The sequence below is a fragment of the Panthera uncia genome, assembly GCF_023721935.1.
Source record: "Panthera uncia isolate 11264 chromosome D3 unlocalized genomic scaffold, Puncia_PCG_1.0 HiC_scaffold_8, whole genome shotgun sequence".
Classification (NCBI taxonomy): Eukaryota; Metazoa; Chordata; class Mammalia; order Carnivora; family Felidae; genus Panthera; species Panthera uncia.
Genome location: NW_026057586.1, coordinates 10,734,816 through 10,760,480, shown reverse-complemented (window position 1 = coordinate 10,760,480; position 25,665 = coordinate 10,734,816). Strand labels below are relative to the sequence as shown.

The 25,665-nt window shown below is 36.5% G+C and overlaps 1 protein-coding gene across 1 annotated transcript in view; it reads right to left on the bottom strand.

Annotated features, from left to right (window-relative positions):
• Positions 1-6,928: 6,928 nt before the first annotated feature.
• Positions 6,929-25,665, bottom strand: part of CDH19 (cadherin 19) — a 102,587-nt gene continuing 83,850 nt past the window's right edge. The window contains exons 10-12 of the mRNA XM_049619703.1: positions 15,766-15,883; positions 13,271-13,522; positions 6,929-10,679 (exon numbers count right to left, since the gene is read on the bottom strand). Of these exons, the coding sequence (XP_049475660.1) occupies positions 10,189-10,679; positions 13,271-13,522; positions 15,766-15,883 (861 nt within the window). The 3' untranslated portion in view covers positions 6,929-10,188. The remainder of the gene's footprint in view (positions 10,680-13,270; positions 13,523-15,765; positions 15,884-25,665) is intronic.

The following is a 25,665-nucleotide window of genomic DNA, read 5'->3' as shown; positions in this document are numbered from 1 at the left end:
ATTGACATTTTGACAATATTTATTCTTCCAATCCATGAGCAGGGAATGTCTTTCCATTTCTTTATATCTTCTTCAATTACCTGCATAAGCTTTCTATAGTTTTCAGCATACAGATCTTTTACATCTTTGGTTAGATTTATTCCTAGGTATTTTATGCTTCTTGGTGCAATTGTGAATGGGATCAGTTTCTTCATTTGTCTTTCTGTTGCTTCATTGTTAGTGTATAAGAATGCAACTGATTTCTGCACATTGATTTTGTATCCTGCAACTTTGCTGAATTCATGTATCAGTTCTAGCAGACTTTTGGTGGAGTCTATCGGATTTTCCATGTATAATATCATGTCATCTGCAAAAAGCGAAAGCTTGACTTCGTCTTTGCCAATTTTGATGCCTTTGATTTCCTTTTGTTGTCTGATTGCTGATGCTAGAACTTCCAGCACTATATTAAACAATAGCGGTGACAGTGGGCATCCCTGTCGTGTTCCTGATCTCAGGGAAAAAGCTCTCAGTTTTTCCCCGTTGAGGATGATGTTAGCTGTGGGCTTTTCATAAATGGCCTTTATGATCTTTAAGTATGTTCCTTCTATCCCGACTTTCTCAAGGGTTTTTATTAAGAAAGGGTGCTGGATTTTGTCAAAGGCCTTTTCTGCATTGATTGACAGGATCATATGGTTCTTCTCTTTTTTTTTTTGTTAATGTGATGTATCACGTTGATCGATTTGCGAATGTTGAACCAGCCCTGCATCCCAGGAATGAATCCCACTTGATCATGGTGAATAATTCTTTTTATATGCTGTTGAATTCGATTTGCTAGTATCTTATTAAGAATTTTTGCATCCATATTCATCAGGGATATTGGCCTGTAGTTCTCTTTTTTTACTGGGTCTCTGTCTGGTTTAGGAATCAAAGTAATACTGGCTTCATAGAATGAGTCTGGAAGTTTTTCTTCCCTTTCTATTTCTTGGAATAGCTTGAGAAGGATAGGTATTATCTCTGCTTTAAATGTCTGGTAGAACTCCCCTGGGAAGCCATCTGGTCCTGGACTCTTATTTGTTGGGAGATTTTTGATAACCGATTCAATTTCTTCGCTGGTTATGGGTCTGTTCAAGCTTTCTATTTCCTCCTGATTGAGTTTTGGAAGAGTGTGGGTGTTTAGAAATTTGTCCATTTCTTCCAGGTTGTCCAATTTGCTGGCATATAATTTTTCATAGTATTCCCTGATAATTGTTTGTATCTCTGAGGGATTGGTTGTAATCATTCCATTTTCATTCATGATTTTATCTATTTGGGTCATCTCCCTTTTCTTTTTGAGAAGCCTGGCTAGAGGTTTGTCAATTTTGTTTATTTTTTCAAAAAACCAACTCTTGGTTTCGTTGATCTGCTCTACAGTTTTTTTAGATTCTATATTGTTTATTTCTGCTCTGATCTTTATTATTTCTCTTCTTCTGCTGGGTTTAGGCTGCCTTTGCTGTTCTGCTTCTATTTCCTTTAGGTGTGCTGTTAGATTTTGTATTTGGGATTTTTCTTGTTTCTTGAGATAGGCCTGGATTGCAATGTATTTTCTTCTCAGGACTGCCTTCGCTGCATCCCAAAGCGTTTGGATTGTTGTATTTTCATTTTCGTTTGTTTCCATGTATATTTTAATTTCTTCTCTAATTGCCTGGTTGACCCACTCATTCGTTAGTAGGGTGTTCTTTAACCTCCATGCTTTTGGAGGTTTTCCAGACTTTTTCCTGTGGTTGATTTCAAGCTTCATAGCATTGTGGTCTGAAAGTATGCATGGTATAATTTCAATTCTTGTAAACTTATGAAGGGCTGTTTTGTGACCCAGTATATGATCTATCTTGGAGAATGTTCCATGTGCACTCGAGAAGAAAGTATATTCTGTTGCTTTGGGATGCAGAGTTCTAAATATATCTGTCAAGTCCATCTGATCCAATGTATCATTCAGGGCCCTTGTTTCTTTATTGACTGTGTGTCTAGATGATCTATCCATTTCTGTAAGTGGGGTGTTAAAGTCCCCTGCAATGACCACATTCTTATCAATAAGGTTGCTTATGTTTATGAGTAATTGTTTTATATATCTGGGGGCTCGGGTATTTGGCGCATAGACATTTATAATAGTTAGCTCTTCCTGGTGGATAGACCCTGTGATTATTATATAATGCCCTTCTTCATCTCTTGTTACAGCCTTTAATTTAAAGTCTAGTTTGTCTGATATAAGTATGGCTACTCCAGCTTTCTTTTGGCTTCCAGGAGCATGATAAATGGTTCTCCATCCCCTCACTCTCAATCTAAAGGTGTCCTCAGATCTAAAATGAGTCTCTTGTAGACAGCAAATAGATGGGTCTTGTTTTTTTATCCATTCTGATACCCTATGTCTTTTAGTTGGCGCATTTAATCCATTTACATTCAGTGTTATTATAGAAAGATATGGGTTTAGAGTCATTGTGATGTCTGTATGTTTTATGCTTGTAGTGATGTCTCTGGTACTTTGTCTCACAGGATCCCCCTTAGGATCTCTTGTAGGGCTGGTTTCGTGGTGACAAATTCCTTCAGTTTTTGTTTGTTTGGGAAGACCTTTATCTCTCCTTCTATTCTAAATGACAGACTTGCTGGATAAAGGATTCTCAGCTGCATATTTTTTCTGTTTAGCACACTGTAGATATCGTGCCAAACCTTTCTGGCCTGCCAAGTTTCAAAGGAGAGATCAGTCACGAGTCTTATAGGTCTCCCTTTATAAGTGAGGGCACGTTTATCCCTTGCTGCTTTCAGAATTTTCTCTTTATCCTTGTATTTTGCCAGTTTCACTATGATATGTCATGCAGAAGATCGATTCAAGTTACGTCTGAAGGGAGTTCTCTGTGCCTCTTGGATTTCAATGCCTTTTTCCTTCGCCAGTTCAGGGAAGTTCTCAGCTATAATTTGTTCAAGTACCCCTTCAGCACCTTTCCCTCTCTCTTCCTCCTCTGGGATACCAATTATGCGTATATTATTTTTTTTTAGTGTATCACTTAGTTCTCTAATTTTCCCCTCATACTCCTGGATTTTTTTATCTCTCTTTCTTTCAGCTTCCTCTTTCTCCATAACTTTATCTTCTAGTTCACCTATTCTCTCCTCTGCCTCTTCAAGCCGAGCCATCGTGGATTCCATTTTGTTTTGCATTTCGTTTAAAGCGTTTTTCAATTCCTCGTGACTGTTCCTTAGTCCCTCGATCTTTGTGGCAAGAGATTCTCTGCTGTCCTGTATACTGTTTTCAAGCCCAGCGATTAATTTTATGACTATTATTCTAAATTCACTTTCTGTTATATTATTTAAATCCTTTTTGATCAGTTCATTAGCTGTTGTTATTTCCTGGAGATTCTTCTGAGGGGAATTCTTCCGTTTGGTCATTTTGGAGAGTCCCTGGTGTGGTGAGGACCTGCAGGGCACTTCCCCTGTGCTGTGGTGTATAACTGGAGTTAGTGGGCGGGGCCGCAGTCCGACCCGATGTCTGCCCCCAGCCCACTGCTGGGGCCACAGTCAGACTGGTGTGTGCCTTCTCTTCCCCTCTCCTAGGGGCGGGATTCACTGTGGGGCGGCGTGTCCCGTCTGGGCTACTTGCACACCGCCAGGCTTGTGTTGCTGGGGATCTGGCGTATTAGCTGGGGTGGGTAGGCAAGGTGCACGGGGGGTGGAGGGGCAGGCTTAGCTCGCTTCTCCTTAGGTGATCCACTCCAGGAGGAGCCCTGTGGCGGCGGGAGGGAGTCAGATCCGCTGCCGGAGGTTTGGCTCCGCAGAAGCACAGAGTTGGGTGTTTGCGCGGAGCGAGCAAGTTCCCTGGCAGGAACTGGTTCCCTTTGGGATTTTGGCTGGGGGATGGGCGGGGGAGATGGCGCTGGCGCCTTTGTTCCCCGCCAAGCTGAGCTCTGCCGTCCGTCCAGGGGCTCAGCAGCTCTCCCTCCCTTTGTCCTCCAGCCTTCCCGCTTTCCGAGCAGAGCCATTAACTTATGACCTCCCAGACGCTAAGTCGCGCTTGCTGTCGGAACACAGTCCGTCCGGCCCCTCCGCTTTTGCCGGCCAGACTCGGGGCTCCGCTTGGCCGGCGAGCCGCCCCTCCGCCCCGGCTCCCTCCCGCCAGTCCGTGGAGCGCGCACCGCCTCGCCGCCCTTCCTACCCTCTTCCGTGGGCCTCTCGTCTGCGCTTGACTCCGGAGACTCCCTTCTGCTAATCCTCTGGCGGTTTTCTGGGTTCTTTAGGCAGGTGTAGGTGGAATCTAAGTGATCGGCAGGACGCGTTGTGAGCCCCGCGTCCTCCTACGCCGCCATCTTCCGGAACCCCCCCGGGTGCAGGTTTTTATTTTGTAGTGTAAGAGGCGATGAGAACAATCTTCTTTGTCATTTAATTTTAAATTACTAATATAAAATTAGAACTATGGGCATCAGATGTTAGATATTAACACAGGTCTGAAAGCTTTCTTTTGGAGCCATTAGCATGTTTCTTTTATTTCTTTCATGTAAAGCTAATATAACATAGAAATAATTAGGTACCAAGTGAGTGAACCCTTTTCTTTTTTGGATATTTTTTCCCTAAAATATCTATACCTAGAAAAAGTTGCCGTGATCTGTGGTTATAACTTACCAGAGTATATTCCCCCCAAATAAATGTCATAGGGGAGTGATTTTCAATCAGAACATCTCATACATAATGCATGACTTGAGCAATTAATTTTTTCCTTTGGTAATAATGGAACATTACCTTGGAAGGGTCAAGGTGGGGAGGCAGTTAAGTAACAGCAAGCTAATTATTGTCCTGCATTAATTCATTTTCCTCTTGTCCATATTAATTGTAGAGTAATGAGCTTGGTCTGTGAGCATTTCCAAAGATAAACTTCATAATATCACAATAATTGTTACGTTAACAATAACAGATAAAATGTCATGTGTTCTTTACATTAGGCATAATTCATTCTTTATATGTATTATTTTAGTTAATTCCTATGATAGTCTGATTATCTATTCTTAATGTCCCCACTGTACAAATAAAGATACCAAAAGAGAACATTTTAAATAATTCATCAAAGTTTGCACAACAAAGAAATGCTAGCAACTGGAAAATAAGTGAAAATGTACTTCATAGACCACTTACTCTCTCTAGCATCCAAAGGACATAATATTATGGAAATGTGAATACGTACCTCAGCCCCGCTCCCTTTTCTAGACAAAACATTGTGTGTGGTTCTGTACCTTTATGTAATCATGGATATGGGATATTTTCCATGTCCAACCTTATTTGTTGCTGAGATAAATCACTTAGTACTGCAGAACTCAATAGAACATATCACATTGTAAGCATTAAAGTGAATAAGCTCAAAAGAATGGCATGAAATAAAGTGGTATAAACTATGTTCACATGCTCACAAATGTTTTAAGAACACTATAAATTACTCATTTTTTGTATTTTGCTTCCGATTTAGATGAGGAAATTGATTTCTGAATTATTTAAAATATATGGAATGCCAAATTGATTTGGTATGTTAATATATCCAGCTGGGTTATTGATTAGTTTGAACTTGAAAGAAACATCATGAAAATGTTTTATACTATTCACTTTTTACACACGTTTGCATTGATCTTTCTGATGGTTACCTTGGCCCAATCCCAGACAGTTTGTATAGCTTCTGTTCACTGTCCAAAACATCGTTTTAATTTATTTTTCCCTGCATCCAATATAAAGTGCTCTGTCGCACCCTCTCCCACTTACTGTGTTGCTTCTGGACACTTGCTGTCTGGAGACAGAGGGAAGGGGCAGAATAAACATGACTCCAAAACCTCACAGCCAGAGTCCTGTGTGATGTCAGGCATGCGACTGTTGGCGCTCTATCGTGGGCCAATGCTTGGGGTATCTGGAGACATTTTAAGGACTTGTGGTTCCCATTTGTCGTTAGCCTATGTTATATGTTCTTTGGATGACTGATTTCAGCTCCCTCTCGGCTCCTACCTTCTGTGAAAAGTTTCTACAGCTGTAACCTCTTAACCTATGGGAAATTCGTGAAATTTTGCCTTGTCGACAGCTAGGAACTGCATTTGCCCAGCTCCTGAACTCTATCTGTTCGCCATTTCATACCATTTGGTCAGCCCTCCAACATGAGAGCTTACTCAGAAAAGAAGGCAGTGACACATTCTAACAGGTCCTAAGGATCCGCTTTGTGATTGAGATACTAGTCTCCCTTCCTCTGGGAAATCACAATTTATCTCAGTAGACAGGTGATAGATGAGATAGATAGATAGATAGATAGATATAGATAGATGATAGATAAAGATAGATAGGTGATAGATGATAGATAGATGATAGATAGACACAGGTAGATGATAGATGATAGATGATAAAGATAGGTAGATGATAGATGATAGATGATAGATAGATAGATAGATAGATGACAGATGATAGGTAGGTAGATGACAGACAGACATAACTGGAAACATAAAAAGCCACATATTCCTTTCCTCTATTTATTTCTCTAGTTGGTCTCCCAGCCTTTGCTATTCAATGTCCTTTTACATCCTATAAAAGAACACAAAGCTACCTTGGAGATTTTGAGTAGCCTTGTAAGTCTAACAATGCATTTGCTACTAAGTTTTGTATTATAAACAGGAAGCAGAATTTTCATGCATTGCACATGTTTTCATATTCATGACACATCATGGGAACTTAGTCATATGAGAATTTCCACAGCTTTCAGGATAGGACCAGTTTTCACTGAACAGTTTAAAGTCATTATCTTTTTTCCTCCCTGGGGATAATACCAATATGTCCAAACAAGTTAAAATTCCAAACTCATATAATTACTAGAAACATTTTGAAAAATCTTATCATACCCAAGAACTGCCCAGTGGTGACTTATTTTGAAAAAAATCTGTTAATTCCGTATTATTATTTAATAAAATCCAATATGGCTTCTATACATAACCAAGTAAAACAGATTGGGATTCATTGTTATATTGAGAAATATTTATTGGTCCACTTACTATGTGCTACAAACAATTTTAGACAAGAACAAATGAACGACACAGACAATTCCTTACCCATTAGGGTTTACATTCTAATCAGTGATAAAGACATAACAAGTAAAAAAATGTATGTATGTATTATGATACCAGGTGGCTAAGTGATTTGAATAAAAACAAGACAGAGCATGGGCCACAGTAGAGGACAAGAGTCAGGCAGGCCTTTCAGAGAAAATCACCATTGATCACAGAGCCGAATGAAGGGCGGGAATGAAAAGGAGAAATGTTGGGGACAGATTGTTTCAGGCCTAGAACATGAGACCAGAAGAGTTAAGAAAATACAGAAATGGGAAGGACAGAATACCACGTGACCTTATATGTCAGGTCAGAAAGTTGGTTTCTATTTCCAACATGCCGTGGAGCCGGCGAGATCCCTCAGTCCTAGAAGATAAAGGGGTCTGTGTGTTCCAGCAGAATGACATCAGCCATCATCACAAGGGGGTTATTTACTGGGTCAGGAGCTGCTGGCACTATTTTTACTCATTGGTCACAACAGCCATGTGAAACAGGTGGATAGGACCTTATGTTCCAGATTGCAATCCTGATCTGGAAGCAGAAGGCGGTTTGACAAAGTTCACACAGTGATTTAAACAAAAGTGAACTCATTCATGCTCAGCTCTGGTGGGCTCAACCGCACATGCTTCGGAAACACCTCGTATCACTAGCGGTTTTCTGATCCCTATAAAGGACCTTACATATTTTCTGGTTTCAACTGTCAGTAATTGAAGACTTCTACGTGAACCTGTGAGTTAACTAAGGCTGATATTTAAGCACTGCAGCTATTAGTGTGAAGCTGTGCTATTTTCATAAATATCTGCATTGATTTAGCCTTTATTAAAATTCACAAAGATGAGATCTTAATGCCGTGTCTTTAGCTTAGGATACAGCCCTGTTCCTGAAACACCACAAAAAGGTTAAGTTTTATTGAAATATGACCAAATATAATTTCCAGGAAATTGGATCTTCTATACTAGAATCAGATAGTATTTTTGATATACCTTAAAAGGACACTTTGCAGACTAGCAGGTGGATATTTGCTAGAGCTCCATGTATGCGCTTTTCCTACGTACCTGTGATTAACAATCCTATCATTAACTAAGCCAGAACTTATTTTAACACATCTGCTTTGTGCCATTGGACTCAAACTTGAAACCCTGTTAATGCAGATGTACGTTTTATAAAGTCTTCATCCAAAATTGGTAAGTTGTGCATAAGGCTTTCATCCATGACAGAACCTATTAGATCCTCAGAAACCCCTTTTTTTTTCTCTCACCCATTTTCCATAGATTGATTTATCTGTTGTTCATCACACTTGCCATTTCTTCAACCAAGAGTACAGAGCACTATTTTTTAAATACAAGGAATAATCCTGTATGGAATAATTCCTGAAAATATCCCTAACTATACTCTTCCAATATTTATGTCCATATGATAGAAATACAAATGTTCTCTCAACTCATACATTTCTATTTTACTTGCAAGTTTTTCTGTTTTAACATTCTGCCTTGTTTCCTATTCTTACACTTCCCTAAGTAAATAATGATACGAATGTATAAGGATTTTCTACAGCTTATGACTTCTCATCTACTTTTAATATTTTCCTAAATTGTTGATTTCCAGTCTTGGGCTTTTTTCAAGATCTCTATGCTGCCTACACAATGGTACCTGAATTGACAATGATGAAAAACCACTCTTCTATTACATGGTATGGTGCATATGTCTGAAAGCACAGAGAAAGCAAAATACTATAGCCATTCAATTCCTCTATCTTCAGCTAAAAATAATCCAAAATATTTTATTTAATACATAGGGTCAATTTGGTTCCGTTCATTTTCACATGCTGTTAATAAGAAATGAAGATACAAAACAACTTTGAGGACATTTTATTCATTCTTTTCTTTCCGTTCAACCTATGAGTTTTGAATTCCATCTTCATTGGGATAGAATAATAAGGATCATTCTTAAAATGTTCATTAAATTTAAGGTGTTTTATTACCTTATTATCTAATGTTGTCATAAATCTTGTTATCTGGATGCTACCAGGTCCGGCAGCCTACCATACTTTCTTCATAATGTTACAATAAAAGTAACTATTGCACCTAATTTTATATTCCATAATAAAAATATGACACTTAAGAAACAGTTACAGTCTGAGCTCTTAATAGAAAAGGAAATGCTGAGAATCTTATCATGTTTTATTCTATGAGTGGTGAGAATCCATACAGTTGATCATAATATTTTGGATGAATAGTAATTCAACTTTGAATCAAATACTCCTTTCATTTATTGCTATCATTTTTAGTAGCAATAAAATTCACTTAACGGTTTTTCACACTTTCCACAATTATAATAAAGTTTAAATCGGATGTTGTGTAAACGTCAACATATATTTTGTTGTATTGTGACATGCCAAAGCTCTGCTTTAGTTACGTAGAAAAATAACTTATAGAAAACTCCCAAACATTTTTTCATGCCCCCTTTTTTATACAAATCTGTAATATCAAAGATAATACAAATTTATACTGTATCCTTGATTAAGTAACATATAACAAGTATCTGTCTAAATTTGAGACCAGTTTTCAAGTGAGGTCTTAACAATGATTTTCAAACATCAAACTACTACCCATCATCGTAGAATCTCAGCCAGAAACTTGCATATTCATTAGCAAGAAACAGTTTTTAAAAGTTTTATATAATCATTCAGATTCCCTGTAAGTGTTTATCTCCATATAGCCATATAGCATCGGAACTTAAAATAGAGAAGCATTTTTCTCTCATTCGGTAAGACTTAAAAAAAATGGATACATGAACTAATATTAAGTTGATGTAGTTCAGGGCCTTTCTCACATTAAACATCCAAAAATGTTGAGAATTTGTATTGGATGGTAGTGAAAAAAATGCTAGAGGAATATTTCGGTTACATGTACCGGAGAGCCGACTGTTAGCATCACTCCATATCTGCATTCACTGACAGCTTGCGGGTAGCTTGAAATAACCGAGGGGTATTTACTCCAAGGAAATCAGAAGATGCTCTATATGTATCTATATATTCCCCCCAGATAACACCACTCTACTCAAGTGACTACCAGTGTGCCCAAACACATATTAGCATTCTTAAAAACTTTTTAATAATAAAAGGCCCCTAATTATATGACTGAGTGGCTGAACCAAACATGCATGCTAATCTTTTAAAGCGAGGTCCCAATTCATTAAGGTAATCATAATATTCCTCCTGATCAGAGGCTGCCGATCCTAAGGAGCTCAGGGATCCAGCTAATGACCCCGTTCCCTCAAAAGCGTAGGTCTGGAGGGAGTCAAAAGGAGGGGCACAAGGATCAGTATTCGCTTCTTCGAGCTTTTCTAGAATGAATTTCCTGAAAATGGCACTGTCGGGGCCCACCTGCAAAGATTGCCTGTACAGGCGCCTGATCTCGGCCGTAGCGGTCTTCTGCACCTTGCGCTCCCGCATGAGGGCGCTGCTTCTCAGCTCTACGACATCAAAGGCCTCGGTGTCTTCTTCTCCTCCCCCTTCGTCGTCGTATCTGAATATGTTCTCTCTGAAGTCTTCACTTTTCGCAGGAAACAGAGTCTGCTTTCTTCGCTGTTTTAGACCTAGGATCAAAAAGATAAACCCTAACAAAGAAAGAAAGCATACCAGAATATCCATTAACCCATGATATAATAATTTATAATTATTCACAATGATTTATAAATATGTATAATGATTATTAATATAATATAATGCAATATATAATACAATATATAATCATATAGTATAATTAATATAACAATATAATATGTTAGTATAACGTTAATATGAGTTTATACTTATAAGTTTGTGTTACAGATATTACATAGCATTTAATACCTTATTTATAATAAACTCTACAATCCTTGCTTTTGTTATAAGCTTCAGACATGAGCTTAGATTTTATGATTATAAGACAACAAAACATACAGTCGACCCTTGAACAGTGAAGGGGTTGGGGACTTCCTCTCCTGGGCAGTGGAATAACCCCATATAACTTTTGAGTCCCTCCAAACTTAAATAGAGTATTAGCTGTTGAAAATTTACAACAGAGGCAGGCCAGAGGACACAAGGCAGCCTAACAATCTTTCTGGAGTAGAAAACCATAAAAATATAGCAAACTGTGTTTTGAGGATAATTTAAAATTTTATTTTTTTAGATATTGAAAGCTAAAAGAAAAGCAGCGAAAGGCAACATTTTCCAACCTATATGCATTGGTCAATTTTAGTAACCAACGATCCACGTTAAGAGAAGGTAAGCACAACGGAGCAGTTTGAAATTCCCCACTGAGGAAAATTCTGTGGCATAATTATTTTCTAAGTTAATATTTCCTGACTAGAAAGTATATGCCACCATAGTTGGTTTGCTACCTGTGCTCTGTGACACCACAGTCATTTCAGAAATCCCGAACTATCATTAAAAAAAAAAAAAAAACAAACATAACACTGGGATGCCCACAATCAATGTTTGTGACCTAAGATAATTTTAACATCATGGAGAAATAGAACAATTTCAGAATGCTTTTTATTATTATTATTATTATTATTATTTTAGTAAATAAAAATTGTGTGTGTGTGTGTGTGTGTGTGTGTGTGTGTGTCAAGGCTAGCCAACCCTTTCACAGCCTTGGATGTATTCAGAATTTCATCTATAGGAATTGAAACAAAGATGAAGTGATGTTATCCATATTATCATAAAGAGAAATACATTGGGCAATACTTTATATAAACCTTACTTTTAAAAAAATTGAAATCGTGTTCTTGAAATAAGGCCATTAGGTTTGAATCCAGGTACTATAAAATGCAGCTCAGATATATGGTTGTTATAGAAAGGGAGCTAATAAATAATTTTTCAATCTGTGAATTGGAGAGAGTATTCACAAAACTTTCAAAGGAAACTACTGACTACTGGTTGACCCATATTTCCAACCCTCTAAATATTACTCATGCCCTTGACTGTGAGGCTGCCCTTGGTTTCCTTATAGGGTTTTGAGACTTGGTGTAGGTCTGTACCTGTGTGTATATCAGTACTTGCCATATTTCACTTGATTCTGATACCTAGCTCTGTAACTCATTTCAGTTTTATGATCAAAGACCATTAAAAAATTATTGTCAAGACTGAGGCGAGGTAGGAAATAATGGTAATTTGTATGGGAAAGAGAAAGGCATGATTTTTGAAGCTTTGAGAAAAACGAGAGTGAAAGCCAAGCAAGTCCTGAAACATAGATGTCAATTTGAGCCATGAGTTTGGGATGCAGACCCAGTGGCTGATGGGATTGCCCTCAACACGCAGTCAAGTTGTGTTGACTTTTGACATGAAGTTACAAGGGAAGCAAGAGAGGGTTTAGATTATACACGGGTATGTTAAGGAAAGAGAAAAGGTTTTGCCAAATGAATTCTTTTTAGTCTTGAAAGCTTGACAAAAAACATTTTGGGGTTCATTTGCCTCACCTGTAAAATGAGTATAACTTATCTGCTTGTGAAAACAACAAACAAACAAAAAAAGGGAACTATTTTATTGGAATTTCTTTCGTGTTTAGCACTTTGATCAAGTAAAACCCTGTTTTTGCCTTCGTCCACACTAACATTTACTTTCTTAATGGCCACAGGACCCTAGGGAGTTGCAGTATAGGGTTGAAGGGAGTTGTGTGCAGTTACGAAATTTCAGCACCTCGTGTACCAGCTACATGACCCTTTGCAAAAGTACTTAGTGCTTTAAGTTTCACGTTCCTCATCCATAAAACGCAGGTGATAATAGTTCTACTCCATAAGGTTATTATGAGGATCAAATTGCATATTGTGTGTAAAGCACTCAAGACAATATCCTGGAGTGTAATAAGCACTCAGCAGAAGGTCACCATTATTATGACTGATTGTTATATAACTGTATATGCTGAAATGCATTGTGACAAAAACATCCCTAAACAGAAGTGGACACCCATGCTGACATACTCATAGAATTCAAGGATCATTGGTTTTCATCTTGAAATCCACAGCCACTCTATTTTTTTTTTTATTGACTCCACTGGTTTAAGAATTGCAACACATCCAGAAGAGCAATTAAATGCACATACATGCACACGCACACACATGCACACACACACAAACCCATACTGTGCCGTGATAATGGAATTAACTATTTTTTTATATTTCTTAGTTTCAATAAATGAAGATAGGTTCTGTTCAGCACTACTTACCAAATATTAGCATAATGCTTATCAAAATAGCAAGTATGACTTCTGTTCTGAATCCCATAGAAAGCATACGGTCTTTATTCCTGCAGGTCTGTGTACTGCCATAATCATCACAGTCACAGACATGTATGGTAAGGGTGTTTGTACTTGTAAGTGATGGGCTCCCGTTGTCAGCAATTAGGACAGATATGTAGAAGACGGGCTCTTCTTGAAGGCTAAAACCAGTTCTATTAGTCAAAATTACAGCTGTGTTATCTAAAACAGAAATCCATGTGCATCATTTTTCAATAATACAAAAGAAATTCACACCAGTCACATGTACTAGAAGTCATGGTATAGATGTATCATATGAGGTTAAAAAAACAAAAAACAAAGAGGAAATTTCTGATAAAAAGACAAAAGATCCACTCAAAAAGTCATTATCGATTTGACTTGGCCCTAACACTAATTACATAATTAGGTGAATTACACCAATCAATTCCAAAACGTCCTTGATAAAGGTAGAAAACATAAATGTGGAACAAAGAAAACAAAGTGGCTTTTTAATGAGATGTCAATATTTTCTAGGGGGGGACCAGCATTAAATTTACGTTGACAGTCAGTTTCATTTGGGTTATTTACTCATGACACAGTTCTTTTACTAGTAGAAACTCATTATTTTCACAAATACTACAAATACACGAGATTTTCAAAGTCATTTACAAGTAGCACAGCAAGTGATCTCAAATCATATATTTACTAATGAGACAAAACGATTAGTTTTACTTGGTAGGAGAAATTCTGTTGGGATGTTTCATTTCACTTTGACATTATTAACCCATTTTCTATATAAAACCCAGATAATAGTTAAACCTTAGTAGCACTGATCACTCATCTAGATAGAACATTTTTAAAAGCTTAACAAAGATGAACAATATATACTTCAACACTTTTGAAGTTGTTTTTCCCTGAATCCCAAAATATTCTAAGTAATCTTTTTTTGGTGCAGTCTTGTGCCTGGGTACTATATTTCTTCCCCCCCAACCCTTTTTTTTTTTTGGCCTGTCATCCACCCAAATGTTTTGTGTATCAATGAAACCTTAGAAGACACAATCAGTAAAATGCAAACAAACGGAAGTCTTTCAAAATGTGTGCCTGCTAACGACTTTTCCCAAATCATCTTTTAAAAGCAAATTCTCCATCATGTACTTGGAACCTATAAAACTCTTGTGATATCATTTTATTTACTCGGCAGATTGGAAAGGTAAGAAAGTTTACATTTTTCCATATATATTTTATTAGATTACTTGTAATCACAAACATTGAATCAAATTATTTTCTTTACAATTTTATATACTTCTTTTTCCTCAGCGACTTATTTTATATTAATGTAAATAAATCTAAGCTGAAACTTAATTTCTTATATTGTTATATGCATTTTTTATCCTAAGAGTATTTGAGTTTCCTTCACTGGAGAATTTGACCAGGAGGAGAGGAGGAGAACATGTCTGCATTTATCCTCCTGTAAAAGATCTCCCCCAGGGGTGCCTGGTGGGGGGCTCAGTCGGTTGAGCTCCTGGGTCTTGATTTTGGCTCAGGTCATGATCTCACGGGATCCTGGGATCAAGCCCCACGTTGGGCTCTGCACTGGCAGCACGGAGCCTGCTTGGGATTCTCTCTGTCTGCCCCTCCCCAGCTCATGTTCATTCTTTCTTTCTCTCTCAAAATAAATGAGTAAACATTTTTAAAAATTAAATAAACATCTCCCCTAGCTCGAAGCTTAAACTCAGTTGTGAGAAAGGACAGCTACAGGTATTTGACTATGGAAGCTTGTGCAATAAATCCTGTGGTGTTTCCTATCTTTAAGATATAAAGTAAAATTAAGATAGAAATCCATAGGATGACAAGAAAAACTTTTACTGAAGGGAAGGAAAAAAGAACAGAGCTGCTTTATATAAAGTCATTCCACTTCTGTATCTGTATGGAGCAATAAAATATTCTGTCTCTCCAAACAAAATCCTTGGGAACATTGTGTCCTGAGATTGATGTAATCGTTCCATTTTGAAAGGAAGGGAATAATCTTTAACCAATTTTATATATTTATAGCTTCTAATTAATGACTCCAAATATCTGTGGATCCATCGAGCTAACATGACTATAAGTACATACCACTTTCTTCCCCAGACATAAAATTGAAATTTGAGTTCTACAAGGACGTGAAAGGAACCATTCTGTCAGAAATGCAATTATATTTGCAGGGTCTTTCAGAGTTTGCAAGGTCTTATAGCCACTGATGATTTGAAAAAGGGTTTTTCATTTAAAGGAATCCAGTGAGAAATGGGGTTAGTATTCAGAACTTGACTTTGAGTTTTGTTTACCATTTTCATTGCCACTCCCTACTCTCTCAACGTTATCATATCCCAAGAACCATATAAAAAGCAGCAGCATTATAAATTCCCTTAAAACCAAACACATGTCTCAAAGAAAGGATAAAAGGCCATTATGACGAATGCCATTACCTTGATTATCCATGATTATAAAACTTGAGTTCTTTGTGTCTTCCACAGACAGATTAAAGTAAAAATGATGATCTTCTATGGATTCATCTCTATCCACTGCACTGATGGTCTGAATTACCTAGAAAAGACAGAAATAGGTTGCTAGCTTTTGATTCCAGAAACTAACTACTGTTAGAAAGATTATCGTCATCATTAGCTTTCATCAAAACTGTTTTACCAATTTTTTATGGATATTGCAGAAGATAACTCAAATTTGGGAGAATATTACAATATTTTCTCAGATTATAAATAAGTTCACTTGTACCTTTTAAAAGAGTGACTTGATATTGCGTAATAAATTAGACTTGATGGATAAGATGATTTCCATCAGTTAAGTTTGTTAGAAGTTCTCAGAGTATTACTGCTTAGAAGTCAAGATTCCCTCCCATGTTCTCTGTCTGATTTCCCCCTTTCTTCCTTTTTTTTTTTCTTCTCCCTTCCTTTTCTGAATAGTGGCCATTATGATTTGTTGCAGTTATATATTCCCTGCTTATTTGAGAGCATAGCTGCGGTAAACTTATTGTCTTACTAAAGTATTAGCTAAACTAATGAGTTTTTAAATTGATTTGAGGAAATAATGCAGTTAGAGCTTAGGGGCAATGTACATGATTTCCTTTGACCCATAAAGATTATGGCAAAAGTGTTCCACATCAAATAAATTCCTATTTCAGATCATAAAAAAAAAGTAAAGTAGTGCAGTTTTGAACACATCAATTCACAGTTAATTCTTTTTTTCCAGACATGAATGTGTCAGTCAAGTAGTTCATTATTGTCAAAAAAGAGATATGCTGTCATGATCACATAGTGAGATTGTGATTCATTCTGGAAATTAAAGTAAATTGATTATAGAAGTTATTGTTTTGAATTTTCTAGAATTCAAGTGCTTTTAACCATGTGTCAGACAAAAATATCTTTAGCTGCAAGATGACAGGCCCAAAATTTATGATGTTATACTTCAAAAAATAGATACAGATCCACCTGCTTAAAGAGCTAACATAATTTGTACATTATTTCTCTATTTCTTGACTTATCTTTTTCTTTATAACACATTCCTAATTAAATCATGATCATACAGTGTTAAACAATGCAATGAAACATAGTTCCATTCAATCCATGCCTATGATAATAAATGTGTGTCATATTAGGGTAGTGCTTTTATTTTGGATTATCATCATAGCTAGGGTAAAGGGAGGGGGAACTTGTAACACGGATATGTTGAACCCTGGCTTTGCCACTTACTAGTTTTTTTATATTTAAAAAATGGAGATACTAACTTAATTTTTAGGATGCGTTTTTAGAATTATATGTCATGGGGCACCTGGGTGGTTCAGTCAGTTGAGCATCTGACTTCGGGTGAGGTCATGATCTCACTGTTTCATGGGTTTGAGCCCCATGTTGGGCTCTGTGCTGACAGCTCGGAGCCTGGAGCCTGCTTCTGATTCTGTGTCTCCCTCTCTTTCTGCCCCTCCCCCATTCGCACCCTGTCTCCCTCTCTCTCTCTCAAAAATTAATAAACACTAAAAAAATGTAGAATTATATGTCATAGTTTGTCAAAGTGCTTTTCACACAATCAGTATGTGTTTATATGCGTTTTCTTCATGAAAACATAGTCTTATTGGGATTTGCACAGATAAGGTGGTATCCTATGGAATACTGTACACAATCTCATTATATGCATATTTGTTTAATTAAGATTGATAGCGAACTGCAAAAATTCATGTTTATCTTGTTGCCCTATGCAGACTTGATTTTTAGACAATGAATAATGTATCTCACTACCTGACTCTGTATTAAATACATGCATCAGACTAAATGTTGAATATGTTTCCGTTTTGTGAATGAAGGCTGAAGCACACTGGTGAGATTTTCACTTTATATATGTTCTTAAATAATTTTAATTAATGAAACTATTCTCTACATATGTATAGGCAAACTGAATATGCATAGCTTTCAGCACCCTGGTCCCCCTTTTTTTTTTAATGTTTATTCTTGAGAGCGAGACAGAGTGTGAGTTGGGGGAGGGGGCAGAGAGAGAGGGAGACACAGAATCGGAAGCAGGGTCCAGGCTCTGAGCTGTCAGCAGACAGCCTGGCACTGGGCTCGAACTCACAAACCGTGAGATCATGACCTGAGCTGAAGTCAGATGGACGCTTAACTGGCTGAGTCACCCAGGCGCCCCAACCCTGGTCCCTTTTTAATGTATGTGCCTCCACTTAAACTTGCTTTATAAATTGAAGTTACATATGAACCACTTTACAAAAATAGGAAGCCACTGACAGAATCAGTCACATAGTAGGTATCATTAATTCTTTTGAACTAACCCTGAACATGTACATTATTCTTGAGAACACACATTTCTCAAACAGGGCCAACATTTTTGAACACAAAAATCTTGACTAGGGATCTCAATTTTCCTTTTCATACGACAATGGGAGGGTTTTGGTTTTCATTTTCAGATAAAATTCTAAGAAAAAATCTTTTGCATTGATTAGATTTCTAAATGATTTCCTTCTATCTACTTACCTGGAGCCTATCAATGGTCATATACATTGATGAGAGGGGACGAGACAAATCAAAAAGCAAAGATTAGACAAAGAAGAATGGCCATGTGATGACAAATTCTGAGAACTCAGATTTTTAAAGTCCTCTTTGTTTTGGGTAGAGTTTTTTCTAATTTTTTTTCTGACCCAATCCGTGTGATTCTCCATTTATAACACTTTAAAATCCATATGGAAACATTATGTGACAGCCTAGAAAATCTAAAAATAACTACGTCTCAATGGGAACTCACCTAAGGGCCTGAGATTGTTTTATATATCACCGTAGGCCATCTTCACAATTATCCTATGCGATAAATCCTATTATTGTGCCCGTTTGATATTTATTTATATTTCGCTTCAGGTCACCTAAGGATCTCAGGTAAATAAAACGGTTGGGTCAGAATCTGAATGCAAGCTGACGCTACCACTAGCATGAAATGAGTAGCGAACGTGGGCCTCAGAGCACATTTTCTTCCGATTTATTGAGAAAAATAAGATTGGAAAATATTTAAACTGTGCATCAGGATGATTTGATACACATATACGCTGTGAAAAGATTCTCTCCATGGAATTAATTACCACATCCATCACCTTACTTCTTTATCATTTTTCAAAGTTCTACTTTTTTAGCAAATGTATAGAGTTTTATCAGCATAGGCACCATGTTACACATTCGATCCTTGGACTTTATTCATCTTATTACTGAAAGTTTATCCTTTACCAATCTCTCCCTCTATCTCACACCCCCAAGCCCCTGGCCACCATTTTCTATTCCCCCACAGAACACATTGTTCAAGCCCTGGACCTGTTCTTGTTCCTGAAGTTTGCATACAAAAAAAACAAAACAAAACAAAACAAAAACACTGTAAAGGATGTGGCATACAAGAAGCAAACAAAACGAAGTCTCATACACGACAGAGACATGCACAGAAATAAGTAATATAATTCCTATAGAAAAGAGAGACACCAAAAATAACGGTTGGAAAAAAAGAAGAAAATAATCTGAGTATTAACATAGGAGAAAGAAAATGATTTTCCAAGGTGGAAGTGAACGAATACTTGAGTAAAAAACATGAATCAATGGGGCAAGTGTGATCCAGACAAAGAAATACCATGTGAAAACCCTGAATGCAGACAGAGAACATATTATTAGGTAGAAATGAAAGAAATTTGCATTTACAGGTCAAAGGTAGTTAAAAATTGGCATAAGTTTCCATTTAATCATTTTATAGAACTACAAATGGTATTTGACTTTAAAGATAATCACGGGAAAAAAATAATCATTTTGCACCTGTCAATTACCATGCATAATGACTTCTTTAAAAAAAAAAAAAAAAGAGGCACACAATGGGCCAACTTACTAAAATGCCATTCCTAGATTAATTATTCTGATTAAAAAAAAATCAGTACAACATTCATTTTTGACACAGAATATAGGTATGGCCTTTATTAAACATGCAATTTTTTGATAGCTAGGCAAAGAAGTAAGTATTATACATGGATTTGGAGCAAACAGTTAGTACATTTGAGTCTGTTTCGTTACCTGAACAGATCTCAGTGAAATCTACTTCCAGGATTAGCTGAGGAATTTTCAAATAAGATTATAAACGATGAATTAAAAAAATAAATGATGAATCAAAATACAGGTATTGAGTATTGATATAAATTCTGAATTCCTTGCAGTGTGTTTAATAAACAATTTCTATTAATGCACATTAAACAAAAAGTGAGAGCTGCAATAAATGAATACATGGAAGGATTTTTAAAATTTCAATTAAATTGCTGCTTATTTAGTTATCCTAGGTAGTTGTACCTTGCATCAAGCTATAAATGCAAATTCTTTCTCCCACTGTCTGGAAATATAGTCAACAAATTTGCGTAAGACTGTCACTTTTTATACCACTCCACTGAGAGCATGATTACAAATTAGACTTGTTTTGAGAAAATAAAGGATTCAAAATTGTTGTTGAATATCTGTTCAAAAGGCCAAAGTATTAATTAATACAGTAATAGAATTAGAGCTAACAAGAAAATCTAGTCGATAGTCTGTTTTCTTTCTTTGTTTAGCATGTTATTAGGAGAAAATGTTGAGAAGCTCATAGTATTCTAATGTTTTGGTACTGGACAGAGACAGAGATACTCTACGTTTCTAAAAAGGACTTTTAACAAAATTATATGCATTTAAATGCCGTAGATATATAATGTTTTGACGTTTACTTATAGATATCTACTTATATTCATTTAAAAATTGTACTTTCTTAAATTTGTATATCAGTATATATATATATATATATATTCCTTTTGTTAAATGAATTTTAAAAACATACTTTCTAAAAATTCATATAACATAATATATAAATGAAAAAATTAATGTATAAACATATTTGACGAATATCCCAAAGGTATCTGTTTAGCAAATATTTCATTGGCATTTGGAACACACCAAGCCATCTCAGGCCCTGGGGGTGCAACAGTGGCCAGGATCAAGTGTCTCTGTCACCACAGTTTACATTCTAATGGAGAAGAGGGACGTAATACCTGAAGAATAAAAGTGCAGAATAAAACACCCAAAGCACATAATACTTAAACATTTGGGGGTCAGAGGACCTGGCATCTAACCTAAAAATAAAAGATTACACTTCAGAGGTGAGCAGAGGTGATGCCATGAATGTTCTAGAAGGGCACATCACCAAGTTTGTACTTTATACCGAGGTCCACTCACAAGTTATAAATTGGAAAAAAAAAAAAAGATTTTATTTTTTATCTGAGATCCCATGATCCAAATGTTTGGGAAATTTCTGCATTTTAGAATGTTCATTCTGAAGACACCTTTAGTGTGGATCTGGAAATAGGGAACCTCGTTAACAAGCTGTTGCCGTGATCCAGGGGAGCATTTGGTTTGTATTCAAAAACCTCCTGATGTGATACATAAAGACAACAACATCCACAGTTACAGAACGTGTTATTTTAAATGAGAAATTATATGGAGATTGCTGAAGTGTTTGCCTAAGCTGAAGATGGTAACAGCATGCTCTCAGGTGAAGGTTTCTCAGACTCCAACTTTCCCATAGGGAATGTTGACATCATCAACGTAACATTTCACCCTTTCCAAGAGGGCGTAGGATGTATTCTTCTGACTGTTTTCCCACCACTAAAAACTGCCGTGGAATTGTCTCCATGCTCTCAGACTTAACTGATAACAGCAACAACTGTGGTGTATCCCTGCCTGTGAGCTATGAGACTGGAAGAGAAATTTGATTTTATAGGACGGTCCTTCAGCAGAACCATCCATGATTCACTCCAGAAGGTATGTTAGGTCTCTGGTAGGGTGAGTGAGGCTAAAGTACGGAGGTACTCAGGGGATGGAATCAACAGAATTAATGGCGGATTAAATATGAAGAAGAAACGACCAGACTGAATTAAGGATGATGTCCACACGTCCATCTTTCCTGCACAATTTGGTGAGTTATGGTAATTTGGCAAGGGATATTGAAAAAAACAGGGCAGGCTTAGAAGAAAATGTGGTGTAACCTTAGGACATACAAGCGGAACTCTCTAGTTAACTGGGCATACAGCTTGAAATACAGGAGAAAGAACAGGCGTAAAGATCTAGAAGTTATCATGAAAGAGTGATCTTAAAAAAAAAAATTAAAAGGACGGGACACAAGAAAGAAAGGAAGGTGAGAAGAAAACCAGATTATAATGTAGGATATTGGAAATTTAGGCAGCAGAAACTTTTTACATGGAGACAACATGTCTTTACATTAGACAGAATATTGATATAAAAGAATCTAACATCACTGATATTATACTTTACTTCTCAAAAAGATATTTGGTATCAGTCAAGATAATGGGAATCATTAATTTGAAAAATTAGAACTATTTCCACCAAACAGGAAAGGCAAATTGCCCTAATGTCAGCTCATTTATTATATTCATATTCTGCAAACTACTGAGTATTCTCTCCCTCCTCTGCTCCCCACCCTGGGCATTTACACACCAAGAACAAAAACAGAACCTTGTGGATCATCAAGGAAATGCCTGATTTTCTCCAGAATTGAGGGCACCTATTCTGTCATTTTGATTTTCTACAATGTATGTATGACCTATCCAAAGCACATAGACACTTTTTAGTTTGTCATCTTGTCCAGAAATTAATCCTGTGGGAAATAAGACCAAGAATGATCTTCACAGTATCAGAAAACACATAAAATATTTCCTTAATGATTTTTAATTCATTACCTGTGAAAATGATAGCATTCGGTATATATCATAGAAATACGCAGTGAGTTATTTCTATCTGTTTTTTTTTAATTTTTTAAACTTTAATTTGCTAAGAACATTGTTAAGATCTATGCTCTTAAAAATTTTTAAGTACACAACACCACATTGTTAACTACAGGCACAGACTTACTCATTTTGTATAACCCACACTTTATACCGGTTGAACAGCAACTCTCCGATTTTACATTTTTAAATGTGACTTCAAGTGCTTAAAAGTCCACCATATTTCCTTACAGTCCTGCACTAGATCTCACTTCCTCAAACAGATGTCCTTCTTTTCAGTAATTTTTAAAATATATTTTACATATTATTGTATGGACCTGAGGTTCAGAACACTATGAAAAATCACAGCGTGAAAGCAGACATTTCTTCTCCATCATGGTTTTAATTTTTTTTAACGTTTATTTATTTTTGAGACAGGGCATGAACAGGGGAGGGGCAGAGAGAGAGGGAGACACAGAATCAGAAGCAGGATCCAGGCTCTGAGCCATCAGCCCAGAGCCCGACGCGGGGCTCGAACCCATGGACCGCGAGATCGTGACCTGAGCTGAAGTCGGAGGCTTAACCGACTGAGGCACCCAGGTGCCCCTCCATCGTTGTTTTAAAGTATGGTGCCCCACTTGTTTCAATATTGAGATCTTGACTATTGATTTGAGTGTTAGTTTTATCTTTTTTTTTTTTTTTTTTGCAATACTTATTATGGCTGCATTTCATTACCCAGAATTTAAGTTTAATTTTATCAAAGGGCTTCTTAGCATCATCAAATGAAAAGTTGGTGTGTATCTTTTTGTTCCTTTGAGATATTGATATAATGGAAAATATTCATAGATATCATTTTTTTGTTATTCTCCTAAGGATATCATTTCTGTGCTGTGTATCAGCACTTAATACATTAATAAATTGTTTTTAATTGAAATTCACATATAATGCTTACAGACAGCCATATTCTTAATAACTGTTTTGTGTTTGATTTTATGTTTGCAGGTATTTAATTCTGCCATTTTTTTTTTTTTTTTTTTACTATGAGTAAAGTTATTTAAAGTAACCTGAGGAGCCTCCCTTGTTTTGGATGCTTTGGGAAAGTTTATATAGCATAGGGATTAGTTGTAATATATAATTTTGATATTATTCAACTTCGTGGATTTCTTGGCCTCAAGTATTCTCAATAATATTAATGATTATTCTTTGAAACTCTTATTTTTCTTACATCATTTCTTTTGTCTTTTATCTTTCATTCCAGCAAATGATTTTTAAGTTTCATTTTGAAATAACTGTAGATTCTCAGAATATTTCAAAATCAGTGCATATTTTATTTATTTTTTTTAATTTTTTAAACATTTATTTATTTTCGAGACAGAGAGAGAGCATCAACAGGGGAGGGTCAGAGAAAGAGGGAGACACAAAATCCGAAACAGGCTCCAGGCTCTGAGTTGTCAGCACAGAGCCGGACACGGGGCTCGAACCCACGGACCGTGAGATCATGACCTGAGTCGAAGTCGGACACTTAACCAACTGAGCCACCCAGGCACCCCGCATAGAGTATTTTAAATACTTGTTGCGGTGAACCCAGTGGTTACATCTTCCATAACTGTAGTACAATTTCAATTCCTGGAAATTCAGATGGGTACAATAGTGTTAAAGAGAAAATTTCGTCGGTTTTCACTGGTTCTTGCATCCATGTACCTGTGCATGTGTGTGTTGGCATGAGTGTGAGTAACTCAAACAGTTTGATCTCATGTAAAGACCAGTGTCACCACACCCAATCAGGATACAGAAGAGTTTTGTCACCACAGGTGAACTCCTTTGTACCCCTCTTTCTTGTCACACACCCCTACTCCTTCCTTTTGGAGGATGTACTATAAATGGAATCATAAAGCACATAAGGTTTAGGGTATTGCCTTTTTCATGAAACATAATGCCCTTGAGATCCATTGTGCTCTGCATGTATTCATTATCTGTTCCTTTTTATGGCCAGGTAGTATTCCATTTTATGGATGTATCATGCTTTATTTAATCGTTCTCCGGGTAACTGACATGTGGATTATTTCCAGTTTCGGCTGTATTATGAATAGAGTTGCCATGAATATTTTTATGTAAATGTCAGTAATTCTCTGACGTGTGCCACACTCCGCCCAGATGTGTGATTATTAGATTGTACGGTAAGTACATGCTCAGTTTTATAATAAACTGTCAAACTATAATTCACTTTTTACGTCCACCCCCTCACCTCCCAGCATTAGATGATATCACCGGGTGTTGTTTTTGTAGCCATTCTGGTCGGTGTGTAGTAACATCTCATTGTAATTTTTAACTGCATTGTCCAGATAACTAATGATGGTCAACATCTTTTCGTGTGCTTTTTTGCTTTCCGTATAACCTCTCAGGGAAATGTCTTGTCATGTCTTTTGCCTATTTTATAATTGTGTTATTTAATTTTTTACTGATGAGTTTTAAGAGTTATTTGTATAGTCTGGATATAAATCCGTTGAGTAATCTTTGGTTTCCAAATATTTTCTTCCAATCTGTAGATTGTTTTTTTAATCCTTTTAACAGGGATTTCCATTTTTTTTAATTATTACATAGTCAATACTTTTTTTTTTTCTTATGGATTGGGCCTTTGGTGCTATATCTAAGAACTCTGTGTAGCCATAGAGAATAGTTTTTTCATCTGTTTACTTCTTTCTAAAAGTTTTACAGCTTTAGGTGTACATATAAATGTATGATACATTTTGAAATAACTTTTGTATAAGGTATGAGGTTTAGGTGGATTTTTCTATTTCTTTCCTATGAATATCTAATTGGCTCAGCAAAATTGGTTGAAAAGACTAGAGAATTTATATGTATCTATGCATTTTCTCTGCAACAGGGTTCACGTGATCCAGATTTCCACATTTTTTAGAATACACAAATATTGTATTATAAAATATGGGTTTTCTGTACCCCTATTGATTTAATTATTATTTCGTTTGTTTTCATTAGCATACTCAAAGGCTTCATTTTTCTTGTACTACAAATAAATAATCTGGTCAACAAAAAA